At 38.3% G+C, this 20,719-nt stretch overlaps 1 protein-coding gene across 1 annotated transcript in view; it reads right to left on the bottom strand.

Moving 5' to 3' along the window:
• DLC1 (DLC1 Rho GTPase activating protein) overlaps positions 1-20,719 on the bottom strand; it is a 377,124-nt gene that overhangs the window by 279,277 nt on the left and 77,128 nt on the right. Inside the window, exons 3-4 of the mRNA XM_066380251.1 lie at positions 13,230-13,379; positions 6,748-6,888 (exon numbers count right to left, since the gene is read on the bottom strand). Of these exons, the coding sequence (XP_066236348.1) occupies positions 6,748-6,888; positions 13,230-13,379 (291 nt within the window). The remainder of the gene's footprint in view (positions 1-6,747; positions 6,889-13,229; positions 13,380-20,719) is intronic.

Genomic DNA, 20,719 nt, shown 5'->3' with positions numbered 1-20,719 from the left:
AATTTTGCTTATGAATGGGCTTTTAAATGATACTTTAAACATGATGTAAGATGAACTCCAGCATGTACACCCTTTTTTCAATTTTAGTGAAGTAAATATACCATTCATTATATTCAATTGAATATACCATTCGATATATAGCAAGCACACTGACTTTAGTTTAACCATGGAGCATAGCCTAGTTCATTGCAAAGGTGATACTGTGGAATTCTCTACTAGGAAATAAAGGCAAATAAAGCAATTCCTGTCAAGGTGCCTGAAGTACATTATTTGTAATAAAAATGTTCTTATGTTTATCAGATCTCTTATATGGATAAATGATTGAATCATCAAAACTTGAATAAGCATTTCTTTATGGGGGGCTGCCCAATCTTTTGAGAGTCTAATAAAGCTATTGATTGAAAGCCTCTCCATGTGTAAATGTTGATACGAATATGTATTTTAAAATACAATTTCAGGGAGTTCAGGCACCCTCTTTAATCCACCCATGAATTCCAGGTCAAGATTTTTTTTTCTAATTTTGTTTGTCATCATGGATTAATGTCATATTTCTAATCAGATTGTCCCTGATATCTTTAGCAAATAACTCTCTATTAAAGGAATAGTTTACAGGATTTATAATTATTATTTCTAAGAAGCTTTACATGGAACTCCTCTTTTTACAGATATGACAAGTTAATTTTTGTTTGAAAAACTGCCCAGTGACCTCTGTTCTTCCACCTTCTAGGTTTTTCTCTTTTGAAACCCTTTCTCAGATCTTTCTAAACCTCAGATACAGACACCATCCCAATCTACACCTGGTAGCAATGAATAAACCAGCATTTGTGCTTATCCTGAGTAATAGTCTTATACAAAAATTAGAAATGTATTAGTAAATTTTATAATAATAATTTTAATTATAAATTATTTATAATGTAATAATTTTAAATACATAAGATATACATTATATATTACCTATACAATATATAATATATAATTTAATAATTATAATTAAAATAGTAATAAAAATTGTAGTAAAAATGGGTAATAGTTATATGACTATATAAGAACTTCATACGCAAAGTGTCTATCAATAGACAACCGGGCAAAAAAGATGTGGTACGTATATACAATAAAATATTACTTGGTCATAAAAAAGATTGAAATCTTACCATTTGTGACAACATGGATGGACCCAGAGGGTTTTGAAATAAGTCAGACAGAAAAAAGATAAAAACCATATGATTATACTTATATGTGAAATCTAAAAAACAAAAGAAACAAACAAAACCAGAAATAAATGCATAGAGACAGAGAATAAACCGATGGTTGCCAGATGGGAGGGGAGTTGGGGGTCTGAGTGAGAAGGTGAAGCGATTACGAGGTACAGATTGGTGGTTAGAGAGCATTCATGGGGAGGTAAAGTATAGCGTAGGGAATGTAATAAGTATTGTAATAACTATTTGTGTTGCCAGGTGGGTACTAGACTTATTAAGAAGGGTCACTTTGCAACTTATATAAATGTCTACCACTCTGTGTACACATGAAAGTAATAGAGCACTGAATGTCAAATGCATTTGAAAAATAAAAAATAAATGAGAAAAAAAAACCTTCATATTTACTGATTTAGTTTTACTAAAAATTTATATAGTTAAGAATTATTCCACATAGGGTTTTAGAAAATAACATCAAGAAATGGATGTTTCTTGATGTTATTTTTTCAAAAGCTTGTATCTATCCATATCTATATCTATATATCTATCTTTTCATATAATAAGATATATACATATATATATATATATATGCACATTTAATCTAATCACACACAGATATGCCCAAGTTTGCTGGTCTGAGCAAGGGGTCACTTGTTCTGCTGCAGCCCTCATCAAGACACATATGAGAAAGCTATCAATGAACAACTAAGGAGCTGCAACGAAGAACTGATGCTTCTCATCTCTCTCTCTCTTCCTGTCTATTTGTCCCTATCTGTCCCTCTGTCTTTCTCTCTGTTTCTCTCTCTGTGCTTCTGTCTCTGTCTCTGTCTCTGTCTCTCTCTCTCTCTCTCTCTCTCTCTCACACACACACACACACACACACACACACACACACACACACACACACACAGACAAATGTAAGCTATGCCATGCTCTGATGAATCAGCCACTGTTCTTTACTCTTCAATGAAACTGTTCTTGTGTACTCTGAGAAGTCAAAGGTTAGTGACTAATACTTCGTTTTTGATACAATAATATCTCAAACCAATTTCTACTGGTTCTGAAGCTAGGCTGCTGGCCTGTGAGTGTCTGTAGACAGCAGCGTCAGGCTGACAGTGGCGCTGGGTCTCTTCTTTTTCAAAGTTATCAGAAATGACCATAAACTTGCAAGCATACTCTTGAGGCTTTATTTTGGTCACCCTTTAGCAGCCGTTTGGAAGATTTATTCTGAAACACTCTTTAAAGGTGCTGGTGGTCTCTGGCTGTGTGCCATGCCGCCTGTCCTTGGTTCCTGCTCCTCCATGATCTGGTGTTTCCTTCTTCAACTATCCCATCCCTATTTCAGCGGTAGTGGTGAAAAGATTAAGAGTGGAATTCGAGCTACCATTGCCACCTAGAGCTGAATTAAGATGTATCTGTCTTTTTTACCTGGTAGCAATTATAATAATGAAGGTTAATACCTTCTGCTCTTTTTGGTATCTTCAATTATATTGTAATTCCAGTATTCAATACATTCTGACATGAATGCCAATATATAACAACACTGCTTTAGATAGCTTAAGATATACTCAAAACTATGCTGTCGAGCTCTGGTGCCAACACGCCCGAATGATTGAGGATCTCATTCCTGTTACTAGCATTCTCTATCACAAGAAAACTAAAGGAGTTTCTGGGGGTGGGGAAGGGAATTTAGACTAAATTAAAAACGCGTATGGCTCCTAATGATGCTCTCAGTTATTCGACACAGCAGAATGCTAGCCTCTCCCTGTTCATCCAGTCACTTATCCTACAAATTAAAATATGCTGTTTTCCTTGTATAGGACTGGGTCTCTTTCTTCATAAATGTGTGATTAATAGTGATTTTGGGAACACCTGTACTTATCAGTGTTTTTAGGAAAAACAACAACAATAAGAACAATAAAACCTCTGAGGTTTTAGCACCAGCTTTAAAATCTCTCATGTAACAACCCTATATTAATTAATATAGGAACAAAGCAAGTGACCAAATCCCATGGCCAGAGAGATGGCACTGTGGTGCTCTGCAGTGAATCAAAGCCCTTTGTATAAAGTGATAGGGCTACTCACGGGTTGTTTGCAGAAAGGTCTAGTTGGAAGGGCGTATGAGACTGCCTCAGGGGGACAAAACAAAGAATTTAGGAGAAAATTTGATGAACCTTTTGACATGAAGCACTAGATCTCTCTCTTTTTTTTTAATATTTTATTTATTGATTTTTTAGAGAGAAAGGAGTGAGAGAGAGAGACAGAGAGAGAGAGAGAGAGAGAGAAGGGGGTGGAGCAGGAAGCATCAACTCCCATATGTGCCTTGACCAGGCAAGCCCCAAGGTTTCGAACCGGCGACCTCAGTGTTCCAGGTCGATGCTTTACCCCACTGCGCCACCACAGGTCAGGCTAGATCTCTTTTTATTTAATGTGTTTTTTGGTAGTGGGTATCCTACCTTTTAACTTCTTGTGGGAAATCCATCCCATAAAGCTACTTTAAGGCTCAATTTTCTGCATGATATTCCAAATACATACCCAGAGGGATGAGCAAAAGTAGACTCCCAGTGGTGAGTACTCAAAATACAGAGTTTATTCTTGTATTATTTGTTTATTGTGGTATTGTTTATTATTATCAACCTGCTTTTGTGCACCCCTGTGCATGCGTGTATGATATTTATGAAAAATCTGAAGATTACTTAGTATAATAATAAATATAAAAGAACTCTTATTGAAAAACAGGCCCTTAGAAACCCGAAGACCTTACACACAAAACGAAAACCAAATATTTCTGGCAGTTAGTCACTGTTATAAATAGACTTCACAGCAGCAAATCAAATATAACATTAAATAATTCTTAAATGAAAGTAAGCATTCTATAAAAATGTGACATTCTGAAGCAGAATGTTAGTTCATTTTAGGTGGATGCTAGAAGTAGATCTTCTCAGAATCCAATGTTTCTACTTATTACTAAAATTGAAATTTTAATTCGTGGTGAAAAGAACAGCACCGTAAGTTACTGGGGCTTCCCCTCTTTTCTCGAAGTAGCCAGACAGCCATTACACATCATTAATCTGTAATCTCAACACTGACGGGGAAGTCTTTAATCTCTCCTGAAATAGGCAAAAACTTCTGTTCTGATATTCTAACCCTGGAACAACTGAAAACATAAAATTGATCAATGCCTCCAAAATTATTTTCAAACTAGTGGAAAAGGAGTGCTCAAAAGATTAACAACACCAATAACAAAAAATAAAATGCACACACAAATTAAAACAACCCTTCTTTTCCCGAAACGGAAGTCTGTTATTTTAAGCTACTTTCATTGTTTGACCATTTTTTCTTTAAAATTTTTCCTAAAAGTCAGTTGCATTTAACGGTGAAGTGTTTTTCCCCCTCCCCCCAACCCCCAGGTACTTCTCATGGCTGGCTAGAGAATTTTACAAAATTATATATGTAGTTCAGTAGCTGGACGGAGTTGTGTGTCTAGTTGTCTAGCCCTACCTGTGGGGATTGGTCCAGATGTGGTAAGCAGTTTTTGGTTGTCTTGAAGTGGAGTACTGTTTTCAGAGAACAAAACCCAGTTACATAACGACTCTCACTGCTCCTTCTCTAATGAGTTGTGACATCATTATGACACTGATTTTGTGCCCAGGTAAGAACGCACACCTGAACAACTGACTACGGGTTCACATCTGATTTCATTCAAAGTTGATAACTTTTTAGTAAATATTTGATTTGTGGTGCAGGAATAAATATGTTTCTCTTCAATAACTGATTTTACGTATTTTTAAATTTTGCCTGTGTGGTGACTAGTTTAGTCAACTGATATGGCAAAACATGAAAGATTTGAATAAGAACCCATCATAGACTACTTTAGAATTAAAGTCCTGGGAAGATGGATGGCTTTAGGGTTTTTTTTTTTTAATTCTAAAAATTTACTGAAGATGGTTACCACAAAAAATTAGGTATATATTGACCACGTTTATTAACATGAGGTATTGAAGAAAGACTAAGAAACTGCACACAGAGTTGCATAATTTATAACAAGTTACAAGGTGACCACATATTAAAATATGTATGTTTCAAGGGGGAAAGAGTGGGTACCCATGGTAGTTATTTTAAAGTAAAAGATGAACATAAAAGAGTGATGAGAACTGCTCTTTAGCAAAAACACCTTCAAAAAGGCAATTCACCTTTCTTTTAATTTCCTTTTTATATGTCAGTCCCACACTTACTCTCAGCATTTAGAAAATAAGGCTCTAATGTTTTTCAAAACTTCAAATTAAAACTGTTGAGTGGCTTTTATCTTTTGCCTTAGTAAAAAGTAGGAAAGCGAGATCACCGAGCTTCATATCATAATTTTTCATTTCAACCTTCTTTACCCATCAGGAGAAAGAAGAGCACCATTTCAGTGAAGTCAGCTTGTTGGCACACCTGATTTTTTTACCCTATTTTTTCAGTGTACTCCAAACTAGCATGGTGTAGTGTGTCATTGCTTTGTTTTATTTTCAATATGGCATGTCATTGCATTTCATTGTTTACAGGCCTACTTCCCTTTGCTAGACAGTGAGCTGTTTAAAGACAGAGACTTATATTGAATAGTGAGTCTTTATCATCTCGCATACTGTATGGCATTTTTATCAATACTTTGTCAAAAATGCTCTAGATATTCTTGCACGTGAATGAATTACAACAAATTCAGAGTACAGTATCCTCTTTTTGAGCTGTATTTCAGACTTGTCTTTTATTTTAAAGGCAGGCAAGCAAGGAATCCAAACTTATTTCTCTGTGTTAAGCTTACACGGGCAGTTTAAAAAAAATAGTGCGACACTATGATTTTCACTAAACTAGGAGAGGTTATTTTGGAGCCGCTGGAACTTTAGATATTTGAAGTAGTAATTACTTCCTCTGTAAATGTTACCTCTTAGAGTCAAATACTGCTTTCCTGCTGCAGTTCAACTTTTTACTTAAAGGAAAATGTCTTTTACAATTCACCATCTATAATATATGTGGTAATTCTCCTGTTCAGTTGTTTTGGTAACGTTGTAAAGTCAATGAAGCATCATTATAATAATGATAGTAGCTTACATTTATTCACTATTTATCCTGTGCCAAGCATTTCACTGAGTACTTTATATGCACTATGTCGTTTAATACCCATACAAAATTTATGATGTGTATGATTTTATATCTAACTATCTAGACTTAGAGAGACAAATTTTCCAAATGATAAGCAGTATGGTAAAGATAATAATGCAGGGAAGCCATCTTCAGATTTTACATTCTCAGTTTTTTAAAGTTCTGAGTATCCAGCTGCAAAATTTAATGCCGTATTTTGCATAATTTTGGAAACATAAAGTACCAGTGAAGCACTTGTGTTATCATTTTTAACACAAACAGCATACGTTGGGTTGTACTTAATTAAATATTATCAAGTCACTGCAGCTAAGATTCCAAGAGTATTTCTTCTACGTTGAGTGGATGAAATATCAACTCTTACCTGATGATTATCAACACTTCATGTTGAAACTGACTGCTATCATTTACAACTTACCGTAGACTTGGGTTTGGTTCCAGAATTGGCCCCTGGGGTGGAAGATGGTAGGTCAGTAGACTCGGTGTTAGAAGACAAATGTGTTGGTGCCTGATTTACTGAAATGGTTTCTGCTCCACTCTCAGATCCTGACTCCAGGTCCTATATAAAAAAAATTGCATTGATATGAAGGGCACACATATTCACTTTCTCTGCCTTTCTCCCTGCTACCAACACTCCCCACCTCTTCTTTATCCCAACGTACACTGAGACACTAAAGAATTGTTGGCAACTGACATTGATATGTCACCTTTAATCATATATTTTTTTCTAATAGCAATTGTACTCTTTAAAGTGTCTACTTTTAAAAGGCAAATATTGGAGAAGGAAGAAATATACAACTTTGGTAATTTAACAGTTGATTGTGAATTATTGGAAGGGGTCACAATAATTCACTAGGGCTAACTAGGGCATTGAAGTGAGTCAGGAGGTAGAAGCCAGTAGATACCCCTTACTGTGTGACTTTGAGTAACTCACTTAACACTCCTCATGCAGCAGGGTCACTGTAATGTCAAATGAAAAGACAGTTCTCATTTCTCCTCACCTAACTCTCTTCTATGTTCCCATCAGACTTCTATTGTGACACTGCCGCAATGGACTAGAATTGTTTAGTTCAAGTGTCTATCTAATGAACTATAAGATATTTGAGGGCAGAAATTATGCTTTGTCATGTGCAATTTAATTTCCTCATTTGAAAATAGGTATAATAATAGCATAAACCCATACAGTTTCATAAGGATTGAGCAAGATACATGCAATACGTCATATGTGATTAACACAATTTTCATTAACTGTTAGCCATTAATATAAATATTATTAATAACTAGTACCTACTATGTGGATAAGACACATGCTGAGTGAATACAATTACTACTTAATCTCTCTAAAGGCTATGTATTTTTTATTTATCAAATGCTCTGTATGTGTTATACAGTGACCTAGGAACAGAGAGGAAAGACGGAGGTTAGGAGAAGGCCGAGGGAGAAAGTGAAGGCACTTATCACTCACAGTGTTGACCTGAGAACATTATTAATTAAAGATCGTTATGTATACTCTATCTACATCTCAACTTCACCATGGCCCACATGGCCAACTATTATCTACCTTGCAACCCTGTCCTCTGGCTTTATGCTCTATCATTCACTTGTTTCTTAGTATGCACCAGCCATACTCACTGTTTCTTAGTCTTTCTAGTGTATGAGCAGGTTTATATGGCAGGGACTATGTTCTTTCTGTCTTCTACCTCAGTATTTCCCTTTGCTGGCTCTTTCTCATCACTCAGATCTCAGTTTGAATACCACTGCCTCAGAGAAGCATCCTTTGACATTTCAAGTTAAAGTCCTTTCCTTCCTTAAATCTTTACAGCACATCACTCTCTATCTTACAATCCTATTTCATTGCTTATCTACCACCTATCAATTATATTTATCATCTATCTGTCTATCTGTCTATCTATCTATCTATCTATCTATCTATCTATCTATCTATCTATCTATTAATCATTTCTACATACCTACCTACTTATCTGTTATCCATTAACCTTCATTTATCTCTTTTTCCTTTTTTTCCCCCCAAAGTTAGAAGTGGGGAGGCTGTCAGACTCCTGCATGTGCCCGACTGGTACCCACCCAGCATGTCCACCAGGGCGCAATGCTCTGCCCATTTGGGATGTTGCTCTGTTGCGGTCGGAGCCATTCTAGTGCCTGAGGTGGAAGCCATGGAGCCATCCTCAGTGCTCAGGCCAACTTTGCTCCAATGGAGCTTTGGTTGCAGGAGGGGAAGAGAGAGACAGAGAGGAAGGAGAGGGGGAAGGGTGGAGAAGCAGATGGGTACTTCTCCTGTGTGCCCTGATTGGGAATCGAACCTGGGACTTCTACAAGCTGAGTCAATGCTCTACCACTGAGCCAACCGGCCAGGGCCTTATCTCTTTTACAAATCCTTGATTGTCTCCCTCTACTGGAAAACACACACACGTACACACATACACAGAAAATTGTAATTATATGAGAAAATAGCTGTGTTAACTAACCTTGTTGCAGTAATAATTTTGTAATACATAAGTGTATCAAATCATCAAGTAGTACAACTTAAATATGCACAATATTATATGTCAATTATATCTCAATAAAGCTGCCAAAAAGAAAAAAAAGGTGGAATATAAAAATAAAAAGAGTGTATAAGAGAAACATACATTGATAATGAATATAAAAAGGAATATATATTACATTATATATATATTTAGATTTCTTATTTATTGATTTTTGGAGAGAGGAGAGAGAGAGAGAGAGAAAGAGAGGGAGAGTGAGAAAGTGTGGAGAGAAGTGGGAAGCATCTACGCATAGTAATTGCTTCCTGTATGTGTCTTGACCGGGCAAACCCAGGGATCCGAACTGGTGACCACAGCATTCCAAGCTGAAGCTTTATCCACTGCGCCACCACAGGTCGAGTGAAATACACATGCTTTAAGTGCATGTGTGTGTGTGTGTGTGTTTGTGTGTTTGTGTATAAAGCACATAACTTTAACTTAATTTCTCATCCTATGAGAAATTTCAGGTCAGTGGTCATCTATGTTTTTGAGGGGGCATGGAAAAGACAGAAACATTTTACCATAAAAGAAATATGATTCATTAAAATTTCAAATTGAACCAACATCAAATGAGTAGTCACCAACAATAGGTAATTTCTAAACATCAAATGCATAGTTATAAGTAGCAGGTAATTTGTAAGCCATTTACCATTTGACCTGTATGTATATCAGAAATCTTTTGCATCGATTCTATCCTCCTGGTTTTGGTTTGATTAGGTAAATAACAGAATAACCTTTTATCTTTTCAGCAGTACAATAATTCTTAGGTAAGGTAATGTATACTCCAGACTAGTACCATTAAGTGCTTTTACCTTTTAAAGACAATAATGGCTATTCTCTGCTTCAATTTTCACCTCCTCTGTGGAGAAGGTAATGTGTTACTCTCACTTGATAGATGATGACACTAGGGCTGAAATCAGTAACTCAACCAGCTCGCCTTCTGTGGCAGAGCTGGAATTAAACCTCAAATCTACTTGACACCAATTTGTTAGGCTCTATCAAGACAGTCTCCTCTAAATCTTTACCTCTACCCTTATTTTAATGTATATATATATTTTCACCTTAAGGACATTCTTAAAAACTCCAGCTTATATTATTCTTTAAATATTTTTATTATAGGTAGAACTCACTCCAGCTTTTTCTCATAAGTAATCTCAGATGAGGTCACTGTGTCACTGCATGTCTTGTCCTCCCTGATAAACTGTAAATTCACAGTGCAGTGGGAGGGTCAGGCAGAGGGAGTCTCTCTGAATCTGGGACAGCGCTTTTTGGTGGACAATCAAGGTCATAACCATTGTTGTAATCCCTTTATCCCATGGCCCAATTATCAAAAGTAATGGAAAGCGCCTGTGGAAAATATTTTGATGATAAGAGAGTTTTAAAATTAGCTTTAAATACCAAGGAACAGAAATAAAGAGCAAGGGATGACCTAAAAAAATACCCCATAAAAATAAAAAGGAAGGGTGGAGAGCTGTAAGCTAGGTTTTATTCATCGTTAGCCCAGCGTCTGGTGTGAGTGAGCACATGGTACCAGGAAAGGGAATGAACAAACATCAGGCTGTTCTCTCTGCCAGGTCTGGGTAATACATCTCGCATACGTTCTTTCGCGTACTCCTCCCAACAAGCCATTAGGTGGGAAACAATATCTCCTCTTTCACGCAAACGTGAAAGTGAGAAATTAAATAATTTTCTTGTGTTCTCACATATTCAGTTGTAGACTTGCCACTTGGGCCTAGGCCCGCAGTCTCCAACGTTCATAAAGTTTCTACTGTGTTAGTCTGCCTATTGTAATTATCTGTTGAACTGAAAACTTGGAAGTAGATTTTTATTGATAGAATGAACCACTATTCGGCAATGGTAGTGATATTCCATGAGATAGTACGTGTAACATAGAATCCAGTTTATACCTTAAATGGAGACAGAAGATATGGATATGGGCAAATTCCAAAATCAGCACCCCCATTCGCCCGTTTCTGTCTTTACTGTTCAACAAAGCATGCCTACTAGGGAGGGGCATCTTGTTCTCTGACATGAACACAACAGTATGGAGTTGCATATAGCGGAAGTCTGGGCTGTGGTTTTTCTCCTCAATACTTGGGGATTGAGGAAAGTTCAATGTAGAGAGAAGAGGGGAGAGAGTAAAGAGACAGAGAGAGAAACAATTCACATCAGACCACTTTAACAGAAAAAAATGTGTTCTATGCTTGCATTAATAGCAAAGAAGTACAAGGAATTCTTCCTCTTGAAAAATATGATAATTTCTAGCTTTAAAACTGTTGATGAAAATGAGTATAACACTTCTGTACACCCTTCGTATGTAACCATGTTGATCTTCAGATTACTTTGATTGCATTTGCACCATTCGGATGCCTGTCCTACTGAAAACATGTGCGACACTGTGGCGGCACCGGGGAAGGGGTCACTGATTCTGTCTGGGAAGACAGAGGAGATTCAGGGAAGACCTGACTGTAAAAAAATATTTGAGAGAAATCTGGGAGGACAAGAAAAAAGTATCCACAAGGTTACAAACAAAAACAAAAAATGTCATCTCTATAGGCTTTCTAGGTTTTCTATTCACTTTTAATTATTGTTTTTTGTTCAAGCTATTAAATTTCCATTGTGGTCAGCTAGAGAAAACAGTATGGTGTAGTGGGTACATGCCATGGCTCTGGATTCATACTGGCTGGGCTTGTATCCCTTCTCTGACACATGTAATTACTAACTCCTCTATACTTTCTACTCGCTTGAAAAATGTTGGGAGGAATAAATGTGTTAACATATGCAAATAGCTTAGTATAATACCTAATATATTCTAAACTTAGTCATTATTTTAATTTGTTTATTTACTTGGAAATATTCTGTCCTATAGTCAGAATGAGTGTTTAATAACTACAGAATCAATGGTAGAACTATATAATTAGAAGGCTTGATGGAGAATAGTTCTATTTTAATAGGTACTCAAAAATTTTTTTAAAGATTTTATTTATTCATTATAGAGAGGGAAGAGAGAGAGAGAAAGAGAGAGAGAAGAGGGGAGGAGCAAGAAGCATCAACTTCCATATGTGCCTTGACCAGTCAAGCCCAGGGTTTTGAACCAGCAACCTCCGCGTTTCCAGGTTGACGCCTTATCCACTGCGCCACCACAGGTCAGGCGGTACTCAAATTTATATATAGGAATATATGCTCCTTTGATCTTAGGAAAGTACATAATTTCTTGACTTAGTGTGTTCATTATTGTATAATGAATAACAGATTGATTGAATAGGAATGGATCGTTTAATTATAAGTACATTCTATCACCACATTTGCTAGATCTGCAAAAACGGAGCCATTTGTCATGGAGCAAATATTAAATATGTAAAGTGTATAATCAGTCTGGAATCCATGTCTTTCAAATTTGCGTGTCAGAATCTCTGAGGAGTGTCTGTCTTATATAAAATTAATACACAGAAGAATAAAATTCTCACTTTTTTTTTTCTGAAGTTGGAAATGGGGAGGCAGTCCAACAGACTCCCACATGCATCCGACCGGGATCCACCTGCCATGCCCACTAGGGGGCGATGCTCTGCCCATCTGGGGTGTTGCTCTGTTGCGACCAAAGCTATTCTAGCGCCTGAGGCAGAGGCCATAGAGCCATCCCCAGTGCCTGGGCCAACATTGCTCCAATGGAGCCTCAGCTGCGGGAGGGGAAGAGAGAGACAGAGAGGTAGGAGAGGGGGAGGGGTGGAGAAGCAGATGGGCACTTCTCCTGTGTGCCCTGGCTGGGAATCGAACCCGGGACTCCCTCACACCAGGCCAATGCTCTACCACTGAGCCAACCGGCCAGAGCCTCACTTCTTTCTTAGTCATTGTATTTCACTGAGTTAATTTTAGAGTGTTTTCAAATTAATCTAAATTCTTTCTTGTAATATCCTGGATGGGTCCATCCAGCCAGCCAGCCAGTCAGCCAGCAAATATTTATTAATTATCTTCTACATGCAATGTGAATTTACAGGCACTGGAAATCAAATACTAAACAAGATAGACATAGCATCGCTAATGGTGTTTATAGCATATCACTGAATATTGGTAATTAGGGAAAACACAATAATGAGGAGAGTTGGATCACAAGGAAGCATAATTTCCCAGTGTGACCTTTTTTCTGTCTGATACTATTAATCATTTTCTTTTGAATCACGCACTTCTCTTACAAACTCTGCATGAAACATAAATGTGTTTTGAGTGAGTTTTACGGAACACTCTCAGGGTCGCATAGGGGTAGATGCTGCCATCACAGATGTTTCATCTGCAAGAGGGACGATATGAAGCAAAGAGGTAACATGCTCATGGGGAAAGACGTGGGAAGTGGAAGGCTCACAGGAACGTGCCGCCGCAGGTTGGTCGGTGTGCTGGATGTAGAGGAGCTGGTGCTGAGAGCGTTCTCAATGTCCTGGTCGAGTTGGTCCAGTTTCATAATTAGCAGCACCATGGAGTCTAGCCGCACCCTATCTCGATCTTCCTTGATTTCCTGAGGAACAGAACATGTTGTTACTCATCTGAAAGGCCATTTCTTGGAAAGAATAAGAAAGGCCCTGTTCTTCAATGTGACAAAAAGGATACTGAATAATGGTCAGTCTTCTACTGAAAGGGAAAGGAAAGTTCTGTTCTGTCATCAATGGGCTCTTCATTGAGAAGATAGTAACCGAATGCCAAGTAAGTATTTTACATGAATATTAAATACAGATCTTCTAGAGAAAAGCATAATGGAAAGGAAGTATAACATTAATGAGCACTGGTGCATATTTACAACTTTCCAATTAATTATTCTTGGGAAACATTATATATTACTCTGGTCATGGTACAAATCTGTTGTCACATATTAATAAATTACTTGTGGTTAGACATTTAAAGATACATATAAGAGAATATTTTTGGAATATGTCTGGGGCCCTTGTTTGTTACAACTGGAGCCATTTTTTTAGCATCTGAGACGAAGGCCATGGAGCCATCCTCAGCTCCTGGGGCCAATTCACTCCAATCGAGCCATAGCTATAGGAGGATGAGGAGGAGAGAGAGAGCAAGAGAGAGAGAGAGAGAGAGGGAGAGAGAGAGGTAGAGAAGCAGATGGCTGCTTCTCCTGTGTGCCCTGACTGGGAATCAAACCCAGGACAAATACACGCTGGGCTGATGCTCTACCATTGAGCAAACCAGCCAGGACTGTTCTTTGCATTTCTATATCCGCATATATTTTTGTATGATTGTCTTTCATTTCCCAGTTATAACGTCCTCAAGCACAAACACTGCATTTTTCTACCAAGTAGACATAGAGTCAAGCTATTCACTGCATATGCAATACATTTTCAACAACAATAATAATAAAATCAATAGGTTCCAGTGAAATAATAGCCCCCAAAGTTTTAGAAAATATATTTTGATATATTTCTAGCTCCTAATTTAATATTGGAGAAAGCAGTATTTCCTGCAGTGATAGTCTCAGAAACAATTTGTCTTTGAATTAACTGGATGCTGAGATTATGCCTTACAAACACTGTCTCATCCATGGGCTGAACATCAAATTATTTCAAATAATCTGCCAAAAGGAGTAAAACCAAGCAGCCTTGGTCTACAATATTTCTTTACAGAAACAGCCTATTATTTTTCCCTTTCCTTCATGATGCTTCTCCTTGCTCACCATTTATTACATTCAGACTAAAGTGCCAAGTGCACAGACTAGTACCACATGTTACACAGACATCTATAAAACTTCATGAAATGGAGTTGACTACAAGTCAGATGCTTTGGATAAATATTCCTGTCTTTGTTTTTAAAGCCCCAGTATTAATAATTTGCAAAGTTCTAATCTTTCTTACCTCCACACCTAAACACCAGTAAATACCTTATGCTTACAAATAGAGATGTGTATTTGCAGATTTTGGCTAAAGTTATCTTACAGAGTGGAACTTTTATTTCATGCTGTCACCATAGTCCATGAAGAGGAACTAACTTCTTAAGAATTGAAGCCATGCTTGACCAGGCGGTGGTGCAGTGGATAGAGAGTCGACCTGGGATGCTGAGGACCCAGGTTCAAAACCCCAAGGTCGCCAGCTAGCGTGGAGGCTCACCAGCTTGACCGCGAGGTGGCAAGCTTGAGCATGAGATCATAGACATGACCCCATCACTGGCTTGAGCCCAAGATTGCTGGCTTGAGCAAGGGGTCACTTGCTCAGATGGAGCTCCCCTAGGTCAAGGCACATATGGGAAAGCTATCAATGAACAACCGAAGTGCCACAACTACCAGCTGATGCTTCTCATCTCTCTGCCTTCCTCTCTGTCTGTCTGTCTCTGTCTTTCTCACAAAAACAAATGAACAACAACAACCAAAAAAAAAAAAAAAAAAGAAAAAAAAAGTGAAGCTGCTTGTTAATAAACTTCTCAGTATTTCAGTAAGTTAACCCTCTTAAATCAAAGCCAAGATGCTACATTCTCGTCCCTCCTCTCTTTCTCCTTTCTTCTTTCCTGCAGTCACTGTTGTTTCAGGCCAGCTGCTCTTAAAAGGATACAATATTCACCGGTGAAAAAGAAATACAAAGTCTTTGCTTTCCTGAATATTACAGTCAACCATGAGAAGATGGACAGCGGAAGTTAACATATTTATAAATAAGACAAATGCATGAAGAAAATAAGAAGGGTAATAAAATATACAGTAACTACGGAGGGAATGTCCCATGTTGTATAAGGTGGCCCAGGAAAACTTTCTCCAAAAAGTGAGAGAAGAATGATGTGGAGGAAAGAAAGAGGTGGAGATGTAAATGAATAGAGAGAGAGAGAGAGAGAGAGAGAGAGAGAGAGAGAGAAAATAACTCACAAAATAGTGGTTCATTCAGAGTAAAGAGTGATGATACAAAGGTGCTAAGATGGGAATGGGCTTGGTGAGTCTGAAGGTCAGAAACCAGGTTAGGGTAGCTGAGAGGGAAGAGTGACAGACCCGGAGAGTGAGTGCTAAGACGAGCTGAGGCTGAGCACGACCAGCAGCCAGACTATGAGATACTGTGAAAGTGACTGTACAATGGGCACTGGCAGGTTGTGAGCCAACGAATAATCTACTATATTTTTTAAACTTTTAGAGTTCTCGGTACATACTAACATTTTGGAACTTGATCACATTTTATGTCCAGCCCTGCCACATAACTAATACATGCTAAATAGTTCAATTTACCCTAAGATTATTCATCCAGTTCTAACCATAGGCCGTTTTTATGCAAAAGTCTGAACTGGACTCACATTATGGGATAATACAGAAATAACAGATGCTTTTTTATAACAAGGCCGTACACATTTTGAGATCAAAATGCAAAGAAGTCATTGTTTCAAGAACCTATTTGGTAGAAGTTTGAAGTAGGTTAGTGTTGATATGTTGGTAAATGTTTAGCAACTGGATCTCCAAACCAAAATCAAGTTCTGATCCATGTGCAGCTTTCTGTGGTGTAAATACTCCCATGACCCATTTTAAGCTAGTTAGTACTAGACATTATTAAATGCAGAGTTGGAAGAGATACACACAACATTTTGAATTAATGCATTTTATTTATTTAATGCATTTACATCCCTTAACAGCTGTTCTTGTTGTCCAGGTAAAGTTCAGTATAAATGTATAAACTGTAGATTTTTTTTTGTATTTTTCCAAAGTTATAAACAGGAAGGCAGTCAGACTCCCACATGTGCCCGACCAGGATCCACTGGCCATGCTCACCAGGGGGCGATGCTCTGCCCATTTGGGGCATTGCTCTGTTGTGGCCACAGCCATTCTGGCACCTGAGGCAGAGGCCGTGGAGCCATCATCAGTGCCCAGGCCAACTTTGCTTCCATGGAGCCTTGGCTGCAGGAGGGGAAGAAAGAGATAAAGAGAAAAGAGAGGGAGAAGGGTGGAGAAGCAGATGGGCGCTTCTCCTGTGTGCCCTGACCGGGAATCGAACCTGGGACTTACACACGCAGCACTGATGCTCTACTACTGAGCCAATAAGCCAGGGCAAATTGTTGACTTCAATTTAGTGTTTTTATGTAAGATTTTTTTTCTTGTAGTGCCTTTATCTGCCTTCCTTGCTATCCATTATTTGTTTGTAGAATTTCTTAAAATTCATTATAATTAACTTATCTTTATATATGTATTTTTACTTACATAAGTCAAAGCACATTTCTTTAAGTTACTCTTTTTGTGATTGGATACTTTATTCAATACTTAAGACTTTAGAAATCTAGAAGTCCAGGACAGCAGTTACTGGTTCCAGTGACCGGTTGTTGCAGGTGAAGACAGAGGCTTGCATGGGGTTCGGATCACTCTTCCATTGACAGGTTGACTAGGCGCGAGCCCAGTGGTCTCCAGTCCCTGTCCTAGTCTTTCTCCAGCACTCCTTTTTGTTTTACCTCTGTGAATATCATTTTTAATTTAATAGACATTCAAGCATTATGTATTCTCTCTTCAACTCCTGCAACCTGGTTTCCATTCTTTTCAAAAACTATGTTTCTGAAGACCACCAATAACCACAAGTAATTGCAAAACAAAATACCTTTGAAACATCTAGTCCAGTTCTTCATACCTTTATTTAACAGTTATCCAACATATGTTTACTGACCATCTACTATGATGCATATTTCCTTCTCTAGAAAGCAACCTGTTTCATATTTGTACAGCTTAATTTTTAGAAATGTTATAAAGTCAAATTCTGCTTTTCTTTAACTCCCCAGTTCATCCCCCTACAGCTAGAGAGCTTTTTTTTTTTTTTTTTTTTTTTTCATTTTTCTGAAGCTGGAAACAGGGAGAGATAGTCAGACAGACTCCCACATGCGCCCGACCGGGATCCACCCGGCACGCCCACCATGGGGCGAGGCTCTCTGCCCACCAGGGGGCGATGCTCTGCCCATCCTGGGCATCGCCATATTGCAACCAGAGCCACTCTAGCGCCTAAGTCAGAGGCCACAGAGCCATCCCCAGCGCCCGGGCCATCTTTGCTCCAATGGAGCCTTGGCTGCGGGAGGGGAAGAGAGAGACAGAGAGGAAAGCACGGAGGAGGGGTGGAGAAGCAAATGGGCGCTTCTCCTATGTGCCCTGGCCGGGAATCGAACCTGGGTCCTCCGCACGCTAGGCCGACGCTCTACCACTGAGCCAACTGGCCAGGGCCTAGAGAGCTTTTTTAACATGTGAAAAACTATGTTATGCCCATTTTTCCTTTTCTAGGTGAATTATCTCCAGTTCCTTTAATTATTTTGCATATGACATGTTTCCAAGTCCTCATCAGTTTTGTTAACTCTTCACTGGATGTGATATAATTTTGTCAATGGCTCAAGTAATGGTTGGTGCCCAGAATTAAATATATTACCTTATGTGTTCTCTGATCAAGCCAGAAGAGGCAAGTACCTCCCTATGTTCCATAAACCCTCTTTAATGCAGCCTAAGAATTCAGTGCCTGTTTAGCACATGAACAGGCTGCTGTTATTGGGATATCCACAATCTGCTTTTTAAATGAAAACAAAACAAAACAAAACAGTATTCAGTTGCTTGTGAGCTGACTTTGAATCAACAGTGTGGTATATGTCACTTTTCCCCAACATATGCCTATGTACTCCTAAGAACAGAAACTTCCTGTAGTCTTGAGACTGTAACCAGCTGTTGTCAAGGTATGGATAATATATATAGATGCTGTGGAAAAAAATTCCCATTGTATCTCTTTCAAACACAAGTCAGAGGCTACTTAGGCAAATTAGGAGAGAAACTTCATTCAATTTGATTTGTTGTCAAAAACCTAATGTAGCCAAATCACATGGTGTTCATTAGGAAATTTGAAAGATTTCTCTCAGTAGCTATTTCATCCTTGAGCAGTGGTATCTGGGGGACAGATAAACAGGGGTTTTAGGGGGACATTCTGTCCAGGTAAACTCTCAATTAGAATCCTCTGAATAGGAACCTGTGCTACACTTCTTTCCTTATATCTGGGGAAGGTGATTTCCCCCCTGTTCTTCCTCCAGACGCTCTTTATTGAACAACATAGAGCACAGCATACACAGGGAACAGTGAGAGGTACAAATTACTGGATATTTTTACGCGCTGGGCAAACACAAAGACCAGCGAAAGGGGCGCCTCCCCTAGAGGCGCACAGACTCTGTTTTCCTAATCAGAAGCATTTGGAACGAAGACAAAAAAATTCAGTAAAATACCGAGATGCTTCCAAAGAGTGGATATTTGGCTCAGCAAATACAGTGTTGCCTGAATGTTCTGCTTGTCAATGGGTTGCGGCATCACATAGACAGCCATAATAAATTAAAGGCGAGGCTAGGAATAGAACTAAGACTTCCTGAATCATAATCCAAGGTTCTGGCTTCTACGCTGTCTTTGATTCCATATGCATCTCACTGGCTCTTCTGGACTGGTACTGCTCCTTGCTCACCCGTAAAATAAAGGGACCTTTTAGCAAAAGACTTGGCTCAACTTCCTTGGAATTATTTGATCTGTAGCCAGCTGGACTAGTATGAAATCTTATATTAGTGTTATACATTTTATTTGACAATAAATTCCTCATTCTAGACTCTCCTTTCTTAAAATAATATCCTGCCTAAAGAACCAGAAATTTATTTAATTTTATTTTCTTCAGAAGCAGTAAAGAGTTTCATCCGAACAGAACAGTCAGAAGATAAAGATAATATAATCATCCTAGGTCAGAATATCTAAGCAAGTTAAATCAAGTCAGCCTTAACTTTGATTCTGGTGCATTTCAAGCTGAAACTTATGGAGAATGAAAAGCAATAAAACAAACCAGCAACTATTTCTTGTCAGATATAGTCTCTTTAACCACAAAATTTTTGTATATTAGCTTCAATTAATAACATGTACCAAAACTATTTTACTATTAGGTGAAGAGTGATAAATAACATCCTCATTTAAAGTTGCTACAAGGAATCTTTTAACCGCAATATAAATGGTGGCTTTATATTAAGTGTTTATGTCCAGTCTCTACTTAACTCCTCCAATTTATAAGGCATGGGAAGAAAATAGGTCTCTGCTTGATTTTTAAGCTTCAGCTAGACTTCAAATGGAGCATTTCTAAACTGGAACTTTTGTAAATTGCCTCTACAATGTCTTGAATAATTTCAAAGGACATTTATGCAGCTGGTCCTAAGGCGTGCTCAGAAGTGGCAGGTGTAAACCAGGGAGAGAACTGTGTAGGCAGCAATTCCTCGCATCCCAGAGAAACCTGAGAATGACTTCCTGCTCTGGCTTCAAAGGTCCACTTTGGAGACTGGGATATAATTTATACCTAAATCATTTGATGTGCATTCTGAAACCAGTCTTCACTTCAAGTGCTAAAGGTGGAGATCGACATTCAGGGTTACTTAATACATTTATAGACACAAAGTCAGATTTTCTGGCCAAATGATTTGTTCTGTTTTATAATGCCAACATGATATCTGCAAATGCCTGTAGAGAGAGAGAAAGAGAGAGAGAGAGAGAGAGAGAGAGAGAGGTTTGTGTGTGTTTTGCAGTCCTCAGTAGTTCTTTGCTTCAGTTCAGTATTAAAGGAGACGGGACTTTTCCTGATTTGAAAAATAAGAAAAACATTTATTTAACATTAAAATTCCATAAAATGTATTCAGGAATATTATGAAGATTTCCTTAGGTGTGGATGACAAAGACACAAGTAAAATTTATTCTTTTCTTTCTATGAAAATGACTTAATTAGGCCCTGGCTGGTTGGCTCAGTGGTAGAGCATTGACCTGGTGTGTGGAAGTCCCGTGTATGATTCCCAGGTAGGGCACACAGGAAAAGCCGCCATCTGCTTCTCCTCCCTCCTCTTCCCCCTCCCCATTCCCCTCCCACA

This window comes from Saccopteryx leptura, chromosome 4, assembly GCF_036850995.1.
Source record: "Saccopteryx leptura isolate mSacLep1 chromosome 4, mSacLep1_pri_phased_curated, whole genome shotgun sequence".
Lineage (NCBI taxonomy): Eukaryota > Metazoa > Chordata > Mammalia > Chiroptera > Emballonuridae > Saccopteryx > Saccopteryx leptura.
This window is presented reverse-complemented; position numbering and strand designations above follow the sequence as displayed.